Source organism: Equus quagga, chromosome 3 (genome assembly GCF_021613505.1).
Source record: "Equus quagga isolate Etosha38 chromosome 3, UCLA_HA_Equagga_1.0, whole genome shotgun sequence".
Lineage (NCBI taxonomy): Eukaryota > Metazoa > Chordata > Mammalia > Perissodactyla > Equidae > Equus > Equus quagga.
The window spans coordinates 61,528,092-61,548,503 of record NC_060269.1 but is presented as its reverse complement, the minus strand read 5'-3'; the positions used below and the strand labels follow the sequence as shown (position 1 = coordinate 61,548,503).

Sequence of the window (20,412 nt, the reverse complement as noted above, 5' to 3'; positions counted from 1 at the left end):
AATATTTCAGAGGCAAAGGAACTATGAAATATAATATTCCTGATGGTTAAAGAAGGACTTGTTTGTGTATTTCCAAATAGATGACAAGGGGCATCAAATTGCTCTGGGCTCTACCATCCACCGGATACATCTGAGACCAGTGTAGTGGTTTTATTTTAAAATGCCAATATTTCTCAATAGGCCAGAAATTATATTCTTTGCAACCATTTAAAGTTGTGATTGAAAACATTATAGATGTCGATCTAAAAATGTGAGACAGGGCATACCGTTTTTCAAAATTTCCTCAGGGGATATGTGAGCAAAAATACTGAACAGCCCTGGACTAACCCACACCTTTGTGGATGACAGGCTATCAGCATTCCAGTTTATTTCCAAAAATACTTAAAGTCATAAGGACAAAATATCTGACGCAAGTAACAAACATTTCCTAAAACCATGAGATAAGTTCCTAAATCTTAAAGCTAAGTTGAGTCTGGTAGGGAGTAACTAACTGAGATAGGATAATTTTTAAAAAGGAAATTTTGAAGAATATACTGACCTTTGTGTCCCACAAGGGAATAAGGGTTATTTCCAGAATCTTTGCAAGATTCTATGAAGAGGAGAGTAGGGAATCTCTGCTTAGTTAAAAGGCAAACCGTGTGAATTTGGTAAGCAATCTTAAGGAACTCAAAATATTATTATAGGAGAAAAATACATTACTAGGTTATTGTGTCATCTACTTTTCAGCTTTATACAAGTAAGATGACCAAAAATTCCCTTGCAGGAAGATACTGTATTTACCAAAGATGACACAGCAGAAGAATAATCTATTAGCTCTCCAGGTCCATTCCGTGGACAGGTTTTTCCTTAAAGGAATATTCTAGAGGCTTTTCAGTAAACTGGGATTGGCAGATAGCAAGGCCTGGTTTGGACTGTACTGAGCTCTAGATAGGTACTAGCACCCTCTAGTGGTCTTGAGGTGAAACTTAATCTATAGACTAGTAACAGGCTGTCAATGATTTAAGATACTTCTATGTTTTATGCAGAAAAGAAAGAAGCAGCCTGCACAGATGAACCTGTGCTCAGGGCTGTGTGAGGACACGGCACCACCACGTGGAATCTGTTATGCACGCACTGCCTTCCTGACAAATAATATGGGGTTCCCTGGGTCACTTGAAACATTCCACTGACAGCACTTCGGGGAATATGTGGGGAAGACCTGACTACAGGGACTGTGTGAAGCCTCGGCAATCACAGGACAAAGTGGACCTGTGCCCAATCACAGTTTTCCTAACTACTACAATGGCAATTGTCCATTAGAAAACAGAAATCACGATACCAGCAAATTGGAAAAAGTAACTTTCCAGCTATCACTGTCAAATCTCAAAAGCAAACTGATCAAAAATCTGTTTTCCCTTCTCTATATCTGGAAAAATGAATGTCACAGCTCCTTTCTTTATGGAGTCTTGGAGCTGATACTTCTTGGTAACCCTATCATGACCTGAGAAGCATGCAGTATTCTAACTCAGCGCATCAAGGAGAAAGCCATGATACCACACAGCGTGCAAGTCGACACCTTTCCCTGTTCAAGAACGAACGTGTGGTGCCTCTCGGAAAAGAGCCCCAGACTCAAAAGCTTCTGCCTCCACACCTGTGGTCATGGCAGAGGCCACATCAAGTCTGTCTGACACTGTAACTGTAGGGGAAAGAAAAAGACAGCCGATAGTCATTAAGGGAGAAGTTGGTCCCTGATCCTCCAATCACTGCATCTCTTACTCATCTACCCTCGTGACAGGCTTCATCCGACACACATTACACTTGCCATGCTTTACCTTAAGTCTACCAGAAAGGGACCCATGCAATTGCTAGATTTCTTTTGTTGTGACAAATGCCACCACACATAGGAATATGTGAAGTCTGCACAGTTAGTTACAAGCAAACCCCCCTGCAACTAGCTCCTGGATTAGAAAACAGAACACTGCCTTTATCTAGAAGCATCCAGCACCCCGTGCACCTTCCTCCTGGAAGAGGGTTTCTCAACCTCTGAACCATTGACATTTTAGGCTGAATAATAATTTGTCTGGGGAGGGCAGGACAGAGCTGTGCTGTGCATTGTAGGATGTTTAGCTGCATCTCTGGCCTCTATCCACTAGATGCCAGTAAAAAACCACCAGTTGTGACAACCAAAAATGTCTCTGGACATGGGCAGATGTCCCATGGGGGCAAAGCTGTCCTCAGTTGAGAACCACTGTCCTAATGGTAACCATTATCCTGATTTTTGTGATAACCACACTTCCCTCTGCTTTTTTTTTTTTTTTTTTAAAGATTTTTATTTTTTCCTTTTTCTCCCCAAAGCCCCCCGGTACATAGCTGTGTATTCTTCGTTGTGGGTTCCTCTAGTTGTGGCATGTGGGACGCTGCCTCAGCGTGGTCTGACGAGCAGTGCCATGTCCGCGCCCAGGATTCGAACCGACGAAACACTGGGCCTCCTGCAGCGGAGCGCGCGAACTTAACCACTCGGCCACGGGGCCAGCCCCCCCTCTGCTTTTTGTTTTGGTTTTAACTGTTTATTTGGGGGTGTGGGGGTAACAGCCATAGAAAGTGCATAAAACATCATGTTCACAAATACCTATGTAACACCAACTAGGTCAAGAAACAACGTTAATATCACACCAGAAGTTCCCCAAGACCCCTTCTCAATCCCAAACCCCTTCCTCTCCCCAAAGAGAATCACTATTGTGACTTTCATAGTCAAGTAATCACCTCCTTGTTTTAAAAAGATCCTACCACCCAAATATGATATCTAAATATCAGGTTTTTGCCTGCCATGTGAAGTTTTACGTAAGTGGAATCCTACTGGATGTTATCTTTGTGTTCCACTTCTTTCAGTCAACGTTAAGTTAATGCGACGCTTCTATACCAGGGGACGAACTACAGCCCGTGGGCCAGATCCAGCCTGCCACCTGTTTTTGTAAATAGTTTTATGGGAACATAGCCACATCTATTTGTTTATATATCGTCTATTGTTGCTTCCACACTCCAACAGCCAAGTTGAGTAGTTGTGACGGAGACCCTATCATGTGCAAATATTTCTATCAGGCCCTTTACAGAAAAAGTTTGCCGACCCCTGCTCTGTACTCTGGCATGGAACTAGACTTCATTTCTTTGCATTTACAAACATGGCAGTTTAGTTACCCGTTCTATTATTGGTGGAAATTTGGGTTACTGCCAGTTTGGGAATACCGCAAATAATGTTATAAGCATTCTTTCCTTCTGACTGAAGTACATCCTAAATTTCCTTTATTGAGGGTGTACTGGTTGTAAACATTTTTTCTCTGAAAATTTATTCCATTTACTTTCTTGAAAGATATATTTGCTGAATGTAAAATTCTAGGTTGCCAGTTATGTGTCCCTCAATATATTACTCCAACGTCTTTTGGCTCCCATTGTTAAGAACTCTGCTTTCATTCATAACCATTGCTTCTTTGAAGATGATCAGTATATTTTCTCCGGCTGCATTAAGAATCTTCTCTCTTTTGTGTGCGTGTGGGGGGAGGGGTGTGTGCGTATATGGGTGTGTATGATGTTCTGCTATGATGCTACGTTGTTACATCTGTTATTATGTTTGCAAGGGAAGATTTTTTATAATGTAATTTGCTTGGAATCATTAAATTTTCGAATCTATGGATTTGTTTTATCACCAGTTCTAGACAGTCTTCAGCCCTTATCTCCTTAAATATTGCCTCTGTTCCATTCTCTCTCTTCTTTGTGCTGCTGACCATTTATTAGATATTAGATCTTCTCACTTTATCCTCCATCTAAACTTCTATTTCATATTTTCCATCTTGTCCTCTTTCACAGCTACAATCCAGATAATGCCTTCTAGTCTATTTTCTAGACTTTCTTCAGCTATGTCTACTTTGTTACTAAACCCAACAGTACACTCAATATCCAAGCCTATGTGTGCTAGAAGCCAGCTACAGTCATTAATAATGCAACCTTATGAATATCTGATGGGAAAGAAAAAGCTTAGGAAACAGAGATTTGGATAAATTTTCAAATAAATCCCCTACTATCCAAAGTTTTGTTACTCTCTCACTTTCAATTACTGAGGAACTAAAAAAATTGGGGGATCAAGTTATTTCGGTGTTTGTCTCATTTCTTTTTCTCACACTAGATTTCAAATTTCTGCACTAGACTTTAAGTTTCTTCAGACAAGGAAATGAGTCTTTTTATATATTTCTGTATCCTTAGTCTTCAAAGGATACCATCAAGAAAGTGAAAAGACAACTCAGAGAATTAGAGAAAATATTTGCAAGTCACATATCTGATAAGGGACTTGCACCTGGAATATATTAAAAATTTTTACAAGTCAACAATAAAGACACATAATCCAATTAAAAAATGGGCAAAGGATCTGAACAGATATTCCTCCAAAGAAGACATACAAATGGCCAATAATCACATGAAAAAATGGTCAACATCATTAGCCATGATGGAAATACAAATCAAAACCACGAGTAGATACCACTTCATACACACCAGCATGGCTATAATCAAAAAGACAGATGATAAGTGTTGGCAAAAACGTAGAGGAGTTAGAACCCTCACACGTTGCTGGTGGGAATGTAAAACAGCGTAGATGCTTAATACAGTCTGGTAGCTCCTCAAAAGGTTAAACACAGAGTTAGCACGTGACCCAGCAATTCCAATCTAAGTATATACTCACGAGAAATTAAAATATATGCCCACACCAAAACTCACATGTCAGTGTTCACAGCTGCATTACTCATAATCGACAAAAAGTGGAAACAACCCAAATGTCTACCAACTAATGAATGGACAGACCATGGTATAGCCACACAATGGGATATTACTTGGCAATAAAAAGGAATAAAGTACTGGTGCATGCTACAACAAGAACAAACTTTGAAAACTAAGCTAAGTGAAAGCAACCAGTCACAAAAGACTACATGTTGTACGATTCCGTGTATAAGAGACGTCCAGAACAGGCAAGTCTTTAGAGACAGAAAGTAAACCAGCGGTCGCCTAGGGTGGTAGGGGGATAAGGCAGATAACTGCTACTGGGTAGAGAGTTTCTTTTAGAGGTGATGAAATGTTTTAAAATTGGTTCTGGTGACAACTCTGTGAATATACTAAAGGCCACTGAACTGTATACTACAGATGGGTAAATTGTATGGCATGTGAGGTGTATCTCAACAAAGCTCCTAAAACACAAATACAGCAAGTCCCCGCCCCTCCCTCCCTAGACTCTTACCTAGTTCTCCTGGTTTTACTTGCTCCATATTTCTAAATAACACCCTTAGGCTGCTATTACTTACCAATTTTTGACTGACTTTCAAAAATGGAACAGAATGCAATTTTAAATTGGCAACAGATGTAGACCTTGTTGAGAAGGTGCACAGAAGCTATGTGGGGGAAGAGCGTTCTAGAGAGGGAGACGCTAGTGCAAAACCCCAAGGCAGGAGCAGGCCTGATGTATTCACAAACCAGCACAGGGGTCAGAGTGGCTGAGATGGAACTAGGAAGAAGGGCAGTGGCAGGAGATGAAGTCAGAAAGGGAAAGCGCCCCTATTATATAAGGCCATAGCCCACTGAAGGGATTTTGGCCTTTATTCTGAATGAAAAGGAGAAAGCAATGGGCAGCTTCTGAGCAGGAGCAGCACAGACAGACTTACACACTTTAAAAGAATCACTCTGGTTGTTACGCTGAGAACAGACTAAAGGAGTCCATGGATGGATAGAGAAAGATCAATCTAGAGCAGTAGCTCTCAACCAGGGGCATTTTGTCCAGGGGACATTTGGCAATGTCTGGCAGAGTTCTGCTTCCAGTAATGGTTGACTGGCTAATTTTGACTGCATAATTTTGTAGCAATTTCTTGCTATGAAAACCAGAACAAAATATGGGGGTGGGGGAGGTGGGGTTGCTCAAAGCTATTCCTGTGGAACTAACAAAGCAGTGAAGAACTAGAAAGCCAGGATTAGGGACAAGGAAATCCAGAGAGGTAAGTCTGACATTTGGGGCTTTTTTTCCCCGTTGAGTGTGTGTCAACTCTAGAAGAGGCAGCTGTGAGGTTGAGAAACTAAGTAGAACAGGTGAGATTCAAGGAATGATAAAAGTTTTAAAAAAAGAGAAAATAGGAGAATTGAAATCTGTTTGCATAGAAAACTGGAGTTTGGCAGTAAAGGAGTGCAGAAGCATCAGGAAGTAGCAGTAAATGACGTAAATAGAGTCAAGAGAAAGTTTTAAAGTTAGTTTTTCAATGATTTTTTGAGTAGGACATAATGCACAGGGTACAAAACTTTAAAGACAGAAAGGAACTGTAGTAAAAGTTAAGTTTTCCCCTCATCCTGTTTCCCAGTCACTCAGCTCCCCTCCCTAGAGGCAATCACTGTTATCAGTTTCTTAAGTATTTTTCTGGAGACATCCTGTGTATATAAAATATATACAGAAGAGATATTCTAGAGACATTTTAGGTATATCAACCTCAGCACTACTGACATTTTGGGCCCGACAATTCTTTGTGGCTGGGGGCTGTCCCGTGCACAGCAGGATATTTAGCAGCATCCTTGTCCTCTACCCGCGAGATGCAAGAAGCATCCCCACCCTCAGTTGTGACAACCAAAAACGTCTCCAGACACTGCCAAAATCCCCCGCAGGTGAGAGCCACTGTGCACACACACCTCAGCACACACACATAGTATTTCCCACCTTTTTCCCTACAAATGCATGCCACACACAGTTTTTCATCTTCTCTTTTTTACTTCACAATATTGGAGATCACCCATCAGTGGTATAGAGATTTCAAATTTTACTTTATATCTTGCTGTCATTGAGCATGGTTATTCATTAATGTTCATTATCTCAAGCACATTCTGTTTTTTCATTTGTGGAGAAAGCACTTTGATTTCATTAATGACACCTAGGAATAGCCTAAGAATCAGGCCAAAATCCATTCATCCGAAAGCATCACTCTTACACGGTGGCAGTGTATCTAATTCCTAAAATAATCAGGGGAAATCGTCTATTTTGGAGTTCTACCTCTGCAAATAATAATAATGATAAAGACTATGGCAGCTAATACTAAATACCTGCTATGTGTTAAGCAGTGTTCAAAGTACTTTAGTTCTATTAATACATTTAATTCTCACAACCACCTCTAAGGATGGTCCTATTAGCTCCATTTCACCAGAGGAAACCAAGGAACAAAGATGTTCCGTAATTTACCCACGGTCACACAAGTAGTAAGTGTCAGAATCAGGATTCGAATCTAGGCAGGCTGGCTCTGATGTTTACCTCTAAACCAGTACACTCTATTACTTCTTCACTCAAAACCTGTCAGTCTTAAACGGTCATGTTGACTTCATCTCTGTATTTCTACTGAGTTCAACTGTGATCTTGAATACAAAGATGTTTTTGTTTATAATTAGTAAGGGCTAATGTCCTTGAATTTTATGAGTGCATAGACCCTGCATTTCCTAATACCATGCAGTCAGTGTTTTCACAAAACATTTTCCTTATGTTTTTCTTTGGCTAACAAATTACCATCCTTTACAGTAGGACTACACACGGAACTGTTAGGATAGTTCTAACAGTTATCCCGTGGACAAAGAAAACTGTACAAGCCATAGATTCCAGCAAGAAGTCCAATCTGACTAGGGAAAAGACAGAGTACCTTTCCCTGCATGCTTCTGGGCTCAATTCCTTACGCAGCCCTGCAATAAATCTTCCCACAGTTAGGGCTGCAGAGTAATTTTACCAGACCGTGACCAACATATCCTGCTTGTTACCTCCCAACCAGGGATTATGTTCTCATACATTTAAATATCCTCAAGTCTAACTTGGTATCCAGAACACAGTTCAATAAATGTTTGCTGAACTCAAGTCTAATTTTTAATTTCATTCCACAGTTCTTTCTCTTTAAATTTAACAAACATCTCTTGACTATTCACTACATGCCAAACACTGTACACAAGGAATAGAAATAAATTTCTTATAAAAATGTTTGCAGAATAACTCAACAACAAAAATACAACCCAATTTAAAAATGGGCAAAAGACTTGAAAAGACGTTTCTCCAGACATACAAATGGCCAAGAAGTACATGAAAAGATGCTCAACATGAGCCATCATTAGGAAAATGCAAATCAAAACTACAATGAGCTATGACTTCACACCTATTAGGATGGCTACTACCAAAAAAACAGAAAATAACAAGTGTTGGCAAGGATGTGGAGAAACTGGAACTCTTGTGCAGCATTGGTGGGAATGTAAAACAGTGTAGCCACTATGGAAAACAGTAAGGTGGTTCCTCAAAAAGTTAAAAATAGAATAACTATATGATCCAGTAATCCCACTTCTAGGTATATACACAAAAGACTTGAAAGTGGGGACTTGAAGAGAGACTTGAACACCCATGTTCATAGCAGGGTTATTCACAACAGCCCAGAGGTACAACCCAATGTCCATCAATGAATGAGTAGACAAACAAAATGTGTTATATACATACAATGGAATATTATTCAGCCTTAAAAAGAAGGAAATGCCACAACATAGATGAACCTTGAGGACATTATGTTATGTGAAATAATCCATACACAAAAGGACAAATACTGTATTGACTCCACTTATACAAGGTACTTAGAGAAGTCAAATGCATAGAGACAGAGTAGAATCATGGTTTTCTGGGGCTGGAGGGAGGGGGAAAGGGAGAGTTAGTGTTTGATGGAGGCAGAGTTTCAGCTTTACAAGATGAAGAGCACTGTGGATGGATGGTGGTGACGACTGCATGACAATGTGAACGTACTTAATGTCACTGAACTGTATGCTTGAAAATGGTTAAGATGGTAATTTTTATGTTATGTGTATTTTATAATTTTTTTAAAAATGTTTGCAGAAGAAATAATAGTCTAGACTTCTTCATGAACATCCAGCAGAATTAAGTGAAGTTATGTCCTTGCCTTCCAAATAGCCATGTGACAAAAAACTTCCTTTGAACTCGAAAATCATACCAAAGGCCCACAAGTTTGAGGAGTATACCATCCATGCCCTTCCCCCCAACAGTACTACCTTTCTGTTAATTTCATATGGAAAGCCCAAAGTTCAGTTGTTTCACTTCTAGTTCCAATAGCTTGGGAATACAATTTCTAGTACTGAGGCCCTTGCAACAAATATTATATACCTCTTACATAAATTAAAAGGTAATACAAATTTGACTAGGCAGAATCAGTACAGAAAGGGCTTTCTATTAGCTTTCACTGGATGGTAGTTTATGGTCCCACTTGATATTTCTGGCTTTGTATTTTAAAAACATCTTTTTGGTCACGCTAAGGATCCCTGGAAAGATTACTTCCTATTTGAGATGTAAACCGAATAGATTTATCTTGCCATTCTCAAACTCTTACTGGGAAAAAAGTGTTTGCTTATGATTAAAGGTCCGTTCAATGAAAGCACTATTAAAATGTAAACAGAAATGAGGATTCATAATAGCTTCAATCAATTAACTTTCAGATACACGATGCTTACAGCAAAAAGAGTTGATAAAAATACTTTAAACTGATATTATGCCTTCCACAAACCCAAGAGATAAAAAGAAAAGGCTTCCCTACCTGACGTTTCCTGCCCATGGCGAGTATTCAGTTCAGCCAGAAGTTGGTTAAAGTCATCTTGATGAGCAATCCAGTTGTCCTGAAAATATCGAAAAATCAATTAGAGGCAAGCCTGTTGTCTACCTACACTGACTGAGATAAGATATATTTTGGAAGCAAGGAAATCTGGTAGTTAATGTAAAATTTTAAACATTTCATCAAAATATTTTATACATATGAATGAAGAAGAAATAATATAAATTTGAAATGTAATTTATCTATCAGTATTAAAAATGGGCTTCTTGGAAGCTTACGTCCTGATTTCAAATATGGATAACTTATCAACAGTCAACTAATAGCCAAATAATCAACACATAACCTGTGTGCTAAATATTAAAATAACGCAAAATAAAATAATTATGTTTTTCTTACTAGGGGAGAATTATGTAGGTCAAAGGAAAAAAGCAGTGATGGACTTAGGGCTCTCTTCTTCGCTCACAGGAGTTGAAAATATCTTGCCCAATTCTATTTGCTCGCATCCATCCCAGTTCTACAAGGAAGGAGGAAGCATTCAAAGTTTCCCCACTCAATCAGCACCCATTTGCAAGGTGGTCAGCTAACAAGTTCATTACAACAAAGAGCGTCTGACTTTAAGAGAATGAACATGTCTAAAACAACATAAACCAGAGGGAAGCAAGGTTTCAATTTAGGAATTTGCCTCACACACACTTTGTAAAGGATGCCTAAGTTTAAGGCATAGTGAATAGGTTTACTGAGCAATGCTTCTCCTAAAACATTAAGTATATCTGTATTCTCTCTCTCTCAACAACTGCCTTCAAGACCAACCTTATGTAAACATTTTTTTTTTTTAAAGATTGGCACCTGAGCTAACAAGTGTTCCCAATCTTTTTTTTTTTCTGCTTTTTCTCCCCAAATCCCCCAAGTACATAGTTGTATATTTTTAGTTATGGGTCCTTCTAGCTGTGGCACATGGGACACCACCTCAACGTGGCCTGACAAGCAGTGCTACGTCCAGGCCCAGGATCCAAACCAGTGAAACCCTGGGCCGCCAAAGCGGAGCATGCAGACTTAACCACTCGGCCACACGCCCGGCCCCATACATAAACTTTTAAAAAAATTATTCAAGGTCTGTTTACTAATTGATAAAAATACAGAGGATCATGCTAAACATTTCATCTAGTAAGTGTGTGAAATTCCAAATGTTTTCAAGTGTCACTTTTGGATTTTGTCAGCAGACAACGGTTACAGTATTTTTCCCCCAGCTTTACTGAGATGTAATTGACATACTAGTTACAGCATTTTTTCTCTTATAACATAGTATTTGTTTTAGATGATGATTTGATATATGTATACATTAAACTGTTTCTTTAGTCGTTTAAAAGTTTAGCTGTTAGTCCACAAACTTTGAGCTAATCAAACTAATTCAGTTTACCTAAAGTAATTCTCCAGATTTCCTACCAGAATTCTGTTGGCTGCAAAAATTTAAGAACAAAGCTTTCAGCTTAGATACTTTCTAAAGTGAACAAGAGTGAAAATGAAAAGCATGGTAGGCCATTATTTTTTAATTATAGCATGATATTTTCAAGGTGTCAGTGTTGAAGAGGAAATGTGAATAAATTCAAGTGCTGTCTACCAACAGTCAGAAACAGACAATGTGACAGGAAAAGAATGCCATTTTCTTGTAGCATTTCTGAAACTAAATGCCACCAACTTTTAATAATATAAGCCAAATATTAGAACACATGTAAAGATGAAAATTCTTATCTGTACTGAAATGAGTATTTCTATAAAAAGAATACTTTTGCAAAGTTTAGCCATAAAACTGCTTTGGGTCTCTCAGGCACAATCAAGTAAAGAATCCCATAAGGACAATAAGGCAAGGCGATGGCATGTTACAAGATAACAGCCAACTTAGCTATGGGCTCGTTACTTATCCAAAACATGGATGATACACACTTGAATAGTTAAAAATTGGTCAATTAATTTGGTGGGATTAAAATTTTTATATTTACGAAAAGATCAACTGTGTAAGGAAACCCCCAGCAGACACTGTTGCTCACTTCATTATTGATTGTAGCTCCAAGTCCCAGGTGGTTATTTTTAACTTGAACTTTAATATGATCTGTGGCTCCTTGCTCCTGAGCCCCTAAACCCTGTGGAGATTAAACAGAAAGACAGTTAGCATCTTTATCAGGTATAGAAATTACCTCTTTCTTTGCTCATCGATCATTTGATTAATTACTAAACATCTAGGAATGAGGCATTATCTGTGCCCTCAAAGAGGACACAGTTTAATGGATTCTTGTAAGATACGTCTGTAATACCAAGGATGCACTTACATTAATGAATGCCAATTCTTCAACTTGAGACCAAATTTAAGGCTCATGTAAACACTAAGGAGAACGTGCTTATTTCTGATGCACAAAAACAGAGTACTACTACAAACTAAGAGAAGTCCATCAGAAATATTACAAGTTCATGGCTCTATTAAATAATTTTACAAAACAACACTGAGGAAGTGGGGAGAGAGGGACTCCAAGTCTGCTGCATCAATTAACGCTCATTTGTAAGGTGTCCCAAAGAGCTTGGTGTTCTGGAGAACCTGAAAGTCACCCAGGATGGCTCCAGCAAAGTGAATGAAGAGAAAATAAGATGATATGAAGGGGCTAGACCTCACAGGACCTTGGAAATTATGGTAGGAATTTGGATTTCATTTTTTTAAAACAACAGGAAACCACTGATCTTTTAAGTAATGGAATGCATGATCTAATTTCTGTATCTTAAAAGATTAGTCTGGCTGTTATATGGCAAATGGTCCAGAAGAGGAAATAAAGGAGAACAGGGAAGCAGGTGAGAGGCTGTTGTCGTGATCAGGGCAACCAATGGCAGTGGTTGAAGCACAAGGCTGCCCTGGATAGAAAGGAATAATGACCAGGGATGTGGGAAGTGAGAGTGGTGGAGGAACCAAGCATGACTCCCAGGTTTCTGGCTGGCAGACAGGGTACCATTTGCAAAAATGAGGAAAACTTGAGAAAGAAATATTTGAGGGGATCAAGAGTTATATCATAAAAATGATAAGCTTGAGATGCTTATTCAAGCAGAAATGTCAATCAGGCTGATGAATTTACAAATTTGGAGCTCAGAGGACAGATCTGGACTAGATACAGAAAAGTGACAGTTCTCAGAACTTAGATAATTCAAAGCCAGGATGGACTGAATGAGCTCACCTGAGCAGGGTACAGAAGAGGGCCTGGGGCTGACCCCAAAGAGCTCCAAAGCTCAAAAGTCTGCAGGAGGAAGAGCCAGCAACAAATTTAGGAGTGGCCAGTGAGGTAGAAAGAAAAAAAACAGGAAAGAGGGAAGTACTGTGGAAGGCAAGGCAGAAGTATTTCAAGGAAGGAGTAGTTAATTATGTCCAATGCTGTTAGAGAATTCCGTAATGTGAACACAAGAAAGGGTCCATTGGATTTGGGAACAAGATGGTTAAAAGACCTTGACAAAAACCATTTAAGTGTAGAGATATCAGTACAAATCCTATCTGAGTCAGGAACAAATGAAATGTGAGGGAAAAGAGAAAATGTGTAGTCTAGCTATAAAAGGGAATATTACTCTTAGCAATATAAAACTCTGGTTAAGTATGATTCCAAGAGCAAATAATTAAAAGACACTGTCTATGAAAGATGTTAATCACAGTAGGTTAAATGATAAACAAAGACAGCTGACATTCATGTTGAATTCTAACTTTATCATCAGAAGGTCACTACAATTTAGTTATTTCTCCAAAATCACTTATTGATCCAAAACATAAATTCCTCCCAGTTTCCAAAGAAAGATGTATTCTCTTGATTTGCAATCTCCTTCCATGGCTCCAATTTCTTTTGCTGTTTTCCAAAATACCTTTCCTTTAGACCACCCCATCTTCTCTAGCATCCTCTGGCCAAACTTGGAATCATCATTACTCCACGCAGTGTTTCTTGGATCCACGGCCCACTTCTGCTTCCGCCGACCTGCAAATGACAAAGTATCTCATCAGCAATTTATCTTTCAAATCTGGAAAACACCACACAAATACACACATATCTAATACATACACACATGCCTGCATAAAACATCACATACATTTTGTTTTCTTAGATGCAGATATCAGATTCAGCAGCCAATGGAAGGTTATCAGATTGGATCGTTATCCTGGTTTCCCCAACAACTGTGTATTCTCAACATAGTAACTGACCTCATAAGATAAAAATAAAAAGATTTCCTCCAAAGGTGACAAATCAAGAGACAGGATATACCATCATTCAGGCCTTCCACATTCAGCTAAAGGCAGCAACTTAAAGCACCTGTCAGCACCAGCGTCATCCTCACCATCAGTAGCAGCTGCAGCAGCATAGTCGTTGCCATACATCATGTGTCAAATGCTATCCATACACTATTAGATTCAGTTTTCACAGTAACCCAATGAGGGTAGATACTCTTATCTCCCCTTTTCAGATGAGAAAATCTAAGGCTTAGAGAAAGAAACGTGCCAAAGTCTCCAAGCAAAAACCAGAGCCTCTATACAAACCAAGGTCCTACTGACATCAAAGCTTATATTCTTAATCCACAATATACAACAGGCATTATGATCTTGGGGATAATCAACTGTACCCTCCACACACGTGACCTATGGATACTAAAAATCATCCCTTCTCAATGAAATGCCCTCAGGCCATATGACCCCTTCTCTGGACTTCCAGAATAAATTATCTGCTTCTTTTCCGGCATTTAATTACATTCTTCTGTATTATGACTATTAATGTCCATCTCTTATGTTTCCTATTAGACCATAATCTCCTACGGCTCACTATGGTGTCTTATTCCTTATGCTTCGTTGCAAGAAGTAAAAAACACTTTGCCTATAGCAAGCACTCAGTAAATATATGAATGAACATCTGAATGAATGAGAAAGAAAGAAGGAGGGAAGGAAGAAGGAGACAAGAAGAGGAGATGGGAAGAAAGGAAGGAACATAATTGAATTAAGGCAAATGCTTTGGGTCTCTTCAAAGTAAGCATTTTTTTTTTTAAATACATGTAAATAACTGACCATTATGAACTCAAATTTATTGTCATTTTAAGGAAAGTCACAGCAGATACAGAATCTCAAAAGTTCACAGAACAAGAATATAAAACTCAAAAGTAAATTACGGCCAAATGAGAAACCTGGAGATCAAGCGTCATTATCACTCACATTCTGCACCAACGGAAGCACGCGCCTCACTATCAACAGCAACCTCACGCCTCGGCAGTCCCATGACATAATTTTAAAAATAACCCAACTTTTCAGTCAGAGAGGCTTACTGTACTACAAGTCAAATCTATAAAGAGACCCATAACTACACACTGCCTAGCAAAAATAAGTAAACCTTTCACAAACATGCAGGCAGAAAAAGGTTACTTATAAAGCAAAACAAGTTGGGCTCAAACTCATACTGTTTTGCAGGAAAAAGGTGACCCAAATATGCTACACGTGACTAAGTTAATGCTGTACTTATCTTAGTAAGTACTCAGTGTAACACTGCCTCTGCTAATGAACAGCATTCGAGACAGGCCTTGTTAACCAGCATTCTCTCCGTCAGGCTGCTGACTGGTGTGTGTCAGAGCTGATGACTATACAGCAGAGCTTGCCAGGGGGATGTGACTGGGGCTTGTATAAAGGAGACATTGTGGAGAATGACAGCCCACCCTCTGCAATAAGAACTGTATACAGTTTACGTTACATACGTATATACAGCAGGCTATACTGCTTACAACACAAAAGACTGGATGGACAGCCACGGTCAGTTCCTCTTCCCAGGGAAATGGCAGTATCCTCAACCAATGGCATATGGCAGAGTTTCCCAAATGAGGATGTTAAATGGGGAGAGGGGCTTCTCATTAAAATAGAGTACCATTGGGTTAAACAAAATTTAACACAGTCATGTACTGCAAAATGACGTTTCGGTCAATGATGGACCACACATACAATGATGGTGCCATAAGACCAGTACTATATAGGCTATACCATCCAGGTTTGCGTAAGCGCTGTAGGGGAGGAAGAAATTTTCCTCTGTCCTTCTCAGTTCTTCTGGCTGCTCTAAGAATTAAACTGACATGAGACAGATTAACAGGAGAAAAACAAAGTTTAATAACATGTATACATGGGAACCCAGGAAAACCACCACCACCAAGTGACTCACCAAGAAGGCCTGAAGCCCTCACCTTAAATACCATCCTCAGCTAAAGACAAAAGCTGTTGGGGGTGGGGAGGGACAGGGATTTCAAAGGGAAGGAAGGCAATTCACAGGTAGGTGAGAAGGAGCAAACGTTTGGAGAACAAGTGTTTGGTCACACAGAAACAGAAGAACACAGAGGGGAGCCCAACAAATGGGCTTTTCTAGGTTCCTCCATCTACCATCTAGTTCACTTTATGCTAAGGTGGTAACTCACTTCCTGAGGAAAGGTTTTTTTAATCTTAATTCTTTTAGGTGGTTATGGGGAAGGTAACAAGAAAAACTGTGTAAGTCTTTGTTTCTTAAAAATAATCAGCCTAAAATAATCCTCATGTTAAAGAGACACATTTTTTGGGGTAGCAGATTTTGTTCCCCTCAGAACACTCTATGACGTTCACACAATGACGAAATCACCCAACTACACATACCTCAGAACACATCCCCTTCACTGGGCAAACGTGACTGCGGTGTTCCCCAGCGAGGCTTCCTCAGAACTCTGAATATGCAAACATGCAGATCCTCCGAGAGGAGGCCGAGGCAGGCACACCGCGTTTCCCAAACTTGTGTGACCATAACCCTCCTTGCCTGGAACACTTCCTGGCACTAGTGTTGTAGAAGCTTAAGGTTTGGGATATCCTGGCAAGGAAAAGACTATCTTTGGTCTGTTCAGAACGGATCAACTTTTATGCGTGCTTTGTTATTCTTATTCCCTAACGGTTCTGTGCTCAGATGCCAGCTTTGCTATACTGCATGCAGAAAAGAGCTACCAGAGCAGGCCTGACTACTGGCTGTCCTTCAAAAGGCCTGCTTACAAGGCTGGCCCTTGGCAGGGAACTTGGGTTTCAGGAAGGTTCTGACCATTCTCAGAACTGATAAGGGTGGCTCACTATGCCTGTTTCCACAAACAATGCTGAACACCTGCTTTCCTTCTGGAAGTGTGGAACTCTGGGGCATGCCAGGCAGAGGCCGCCTACGTGACCAGCCCCCAGTGAAAACCTGGGGTACTGAGTCTCTAACAAGCTTCCCTGGTTGGCAACATTTCACATGTGTTATCACAACTCATACTGGGGGAGTTAAGTGTGTCATGTGTGACTCCACTGGGAGAGGACTCTGGAAGCTTGTGCCTGGTTTTGCCTGGACTTTGCCCTACGTGTCTTTTCCTTTTGCTGATTTTGCTCTGTGTCCTTTAGCAGCAATAAATCTCAGTCATGAGTACAACTATAGGCTGAGTCCTGAGCCATGGTAAATCACTGAATCTGAGGACAGTCTTGGGGATGCCCGACACTACGTGGAAGAGCAGTGTAAGGGAGAGTGCTGGGCCCCAGGGAAGAGTGCCCTGAATCTGCAGAATCACTATCTGGGACGATGTGTTTAACCGTCCTCCAGCGGTGACTCCTCCTATTTGGAGATCGAACTGTAAATGGTTCCATCAGGACTCTTTTGGGGTAACCCCAATAATCAAGCTTCATACAACAGCTCAAAGGACTTCTCTTCCCAACCACTCCATGCCTAACACAGCACAGCTTGTGCCAGGATTCAGCTTTCTCTGAAAGCTGTGCTGAGTTCCTTCTTCCAAGAATAGAAGCGTTGTCTTTTTTTTTTTCCCCAAAGATATTCAAGAGCACAAAATATCCCACCCATGTAGTCTTATTACAAAATTATTCAAGGGGCCGGCCCCACGACTTAGTGGTTAAGTTTGGCACACTGCTTCAGCAGCCTGGCTTCACAGGTTCAGATCCCAGGAGTGGATCTACACCACTCATCAGCCATGCTGTGGCCATGACACACATCCAAAGTAGAGGAAGATTGGCATGGACGTCAGCTCAGGGCAAATCTGCCTCAGCAAAAAATATATATATATATATATTCAAGACTTATTCAAGATTGAGGAAACTACAGCATAAAACTTTAATGCAATGAACATTAAAATCCATTAACTAAAGTGTTGTCATTTGCTTATAAAATGTAATCTTCCAAGTGCCAAAAATTGATCTTGAAGAGAATCAGCCGATATCTTGAGAATAAATCCGATGATATCTTGAGAAAAATCCAGGTCTAAAACTCCAAATTATATAAAAACTAGGAAGTGTGAGTGATAACTGAAATTCTTGTCTTACATAGCAGAGAGCCACTAAAATAACATATGATAATTAAAGAAATACTGGATAAAAAGCGTTTTTGAGAAACAAAAAGAAAACTACTAGATTTTAAAACTAGGGCAAGTGACTGTGGTGAAGATAAAACAAAATATAGTCCATGTGGCAAGGGAAAACAAGGGAAATAGCATACTTAATGAAAAGGTCCACCGTCTAATTTTAAGTAGGAAAAAAAGTAGGATACGAAACTGTAGCTATAGAATGATCCCAATTTTATACACTATCAGAGAAAAAAATTGCTGAGTGGTGATATTATGGGACTAGGACTTTTCTATGCTTTTATTTTCTCATCTTTAAAATAAGAATACCAGTCCTAAATGTCCAATCACAAGGGATGTCACAGATATTAACTCAGCAAAATTTTTAAAAAGATACAAAATATTATGTATTATCATGACAAAGATTTGAAAATTCAGAGTCATGGTAGGGAGAGGAGAACTGAAAATATTCTCTTGAAATCATACAATATGAATTACTGATGTTCACAAATAGCACTTCACATTTGTATGTCACTTCATACATTGAACTATTTTCACGTTCACCATCTCATTGATTTTTTTTTAAGCCAACCCAGTCACGAAGACAATAAAAGAAGTTTTTAATAACCCCACAGAAACTGATCATGGAAAGAGACAGAAATGAACAGCAGAGCCAGGGCCAGTGTTCCCCAGTGCATGCTCAATTAAGCAGACATCGAAGAATACTAAAACCAGCAGAGATCGTAACATATTCCTTTCTATGATTCCCTACTTAAAAACAGAAAACTGCTGGTCCTAGTGGCAAGAACATCAAGATATAGAGATGACTAGATCAATTTTGTCACTTTGACAAAATCTGCTCAATGACAGGGTCAATTATTTTCCTCTGAACCTCAATTTCTGCCCCTGTAAAATGGAGCCTTACTCATTTCTTTTTGTGCTCCCACTCTTCCATCTCCCTACATGAGAGATAGTGACAGCACCTGTTTCACAAAATCCCTGTGCAGTTGCTGTTGGTCTGTTAAATCAGCTGTTTTTCTGGTCGTCACTCACGACACACTTTCAGTAGGTTATGGCCCTCTCTTCAGGATCAAAGCACGACTGCCATCTGGTGGCAGGCAATCTTAGCACAGGTACCGTTCAGAAGTTAGCCTCTCCAGAGAGGGAATGAATGAACTTGCCTTCACAAAGTGACGGTAAACGTCAACGGCAAACAGGCTGGATAGGGCATTGTGGCCAACACTCCTTTTATGGAAGAGTGTTAATAATTCCGAATAAGAAAGTCAAAACTGCCACAGTCTTACTTAGAATCACTCATTAGCTCTGCACCCCATAAGAAAAAGGCTAACTTCCTGTGTTGGATGCTTCTAATCCCTGTGCCTTTCTTTACTGGGTTCAATACATCTTCGAGAATGGCATTTCAGCGACTAAGGAGATCCTGCTGCCCTAACTTCCTCTTTTTACTGATGAGGCGGAGGCCCCAGGAAGTGAAAGACCCAGTCCGGGTTCCCACGACCTGGGTCCTGACTCCCATTCGAACCCACCGCGCGCGTGCCCATGTCTGCGCGTGAGGACAAGAGTCCCAAGCGGACGCTCGCAGTTTCTCTCACTAGCAGACGGTAGCAAACTTCGGAGAAGGCTGGGCTGGGCGATCTCTGCGGCAGGCCTGGCCAGCCGAACCGGGCTTCCAGTCCCCCGCATGCCCCGCCACTCGGTCCTGCACGGAGCGTCGACCCGGCACCTTCACCCTTGCGCCCGGGTCTGGCCTCCGAGCCCAATACTCACGCTCAGCCAGCATCGACATGTCGCCAGCCTGTGACGCCGTGGGCCTCCGGTCCTAAGCAACTGCGGCCACCACGGCTAACGGGTCGCGGAGAAGCCGAAACCCCGGGACTCACGCGCCAGGAGGACTGCAGCGGCACGGCGCGTCCTGGTGACGTCAGGGAGGCGCGACCTGCTCCTCGACCACGTGGCGGCGAGTGGGCGTGGCGCGGACCGTCTTGGGGCGGGTGGCGGAGGTCAGTGAGGTGATTGAGTGCGGACCCCCAGCGGGGAGGGGTCGGAGGTCTAAAGGAGGTGGAAAGAGAAGCAGGGATTCGTGCGTTTCGGCAAGTTCCTGCACTAAATGATTGGACGCAGGTAAAACCCTTAAGAGTGCCGCAGAGCAAAGGCTAATAGGATTACCTGTATCACCGGCATCATTAATTACTGAATGCCAAGCATAGTGCTTTCTGGAAATAAGACACCAACTGTGCCCTTAAGTAGTTCACAGTCTAATGAGGAAAAGAAAGAAGTAAACAAAAGTCCTTAGGGCCGTCAGCGTTATAAAAATGGTGCGTAAAAGGAGTTTGCGAAACTCGGCTGGAGGGAAAGACTGCACCGTGGTGTCCTAGCTTTTCTTCCTGCTCTGCTTTCTGAGACA

The 20,412-nt window shown here is 40.7% G+C and overlaps 1 protein-coding gene across 2 annotated transcripts in view; it reads right to left on the bottom strand.

Annotated features, from left to right (window-relative positions):
• Positions 1 to 19,909, bottom strand: part of PINX1 (PIN2 (TERF1) interacting telomerase inhibitor 1) — a 91,875-nt gene extending 71,966 nt beyond the window's left edge. The window contains exons 1-4 of one of the 2 annotated variants that reach the window (XM_046656698.1): positions 19,776 to 19,909; positions 13,506 to 13,615; positions 11,669 to 11,761; positions 9,609 to 9,687 (exon numbers count right to left, since the gene is read on the bottom strand). In XM_046656698.1, coding sequence (XP_046512654.1) covers positions 9,609 to 9,687; positions 11,669 to 11,761; positions 13,506 to 13,615; positions 19,776 to 19,794 — 301 coding nt within the window. In that variant the 5' untranslated portion in view covers positions 19,795 to 19,909. Of the gene's footprint in view, positions 1 to 9,608; positions 9,688 to 11,668; positions 11,762 to 13,505; positions 13,616 to 14,835; positions 14,952 to 19,775 lie in introns of those variants that run through there. The other variant, XM_046656697.1, reaches the window with a different exon arrangement.
• Between the last annotated feature and the right edge of the window lie 503 nt (positions 19,910 to 20,412).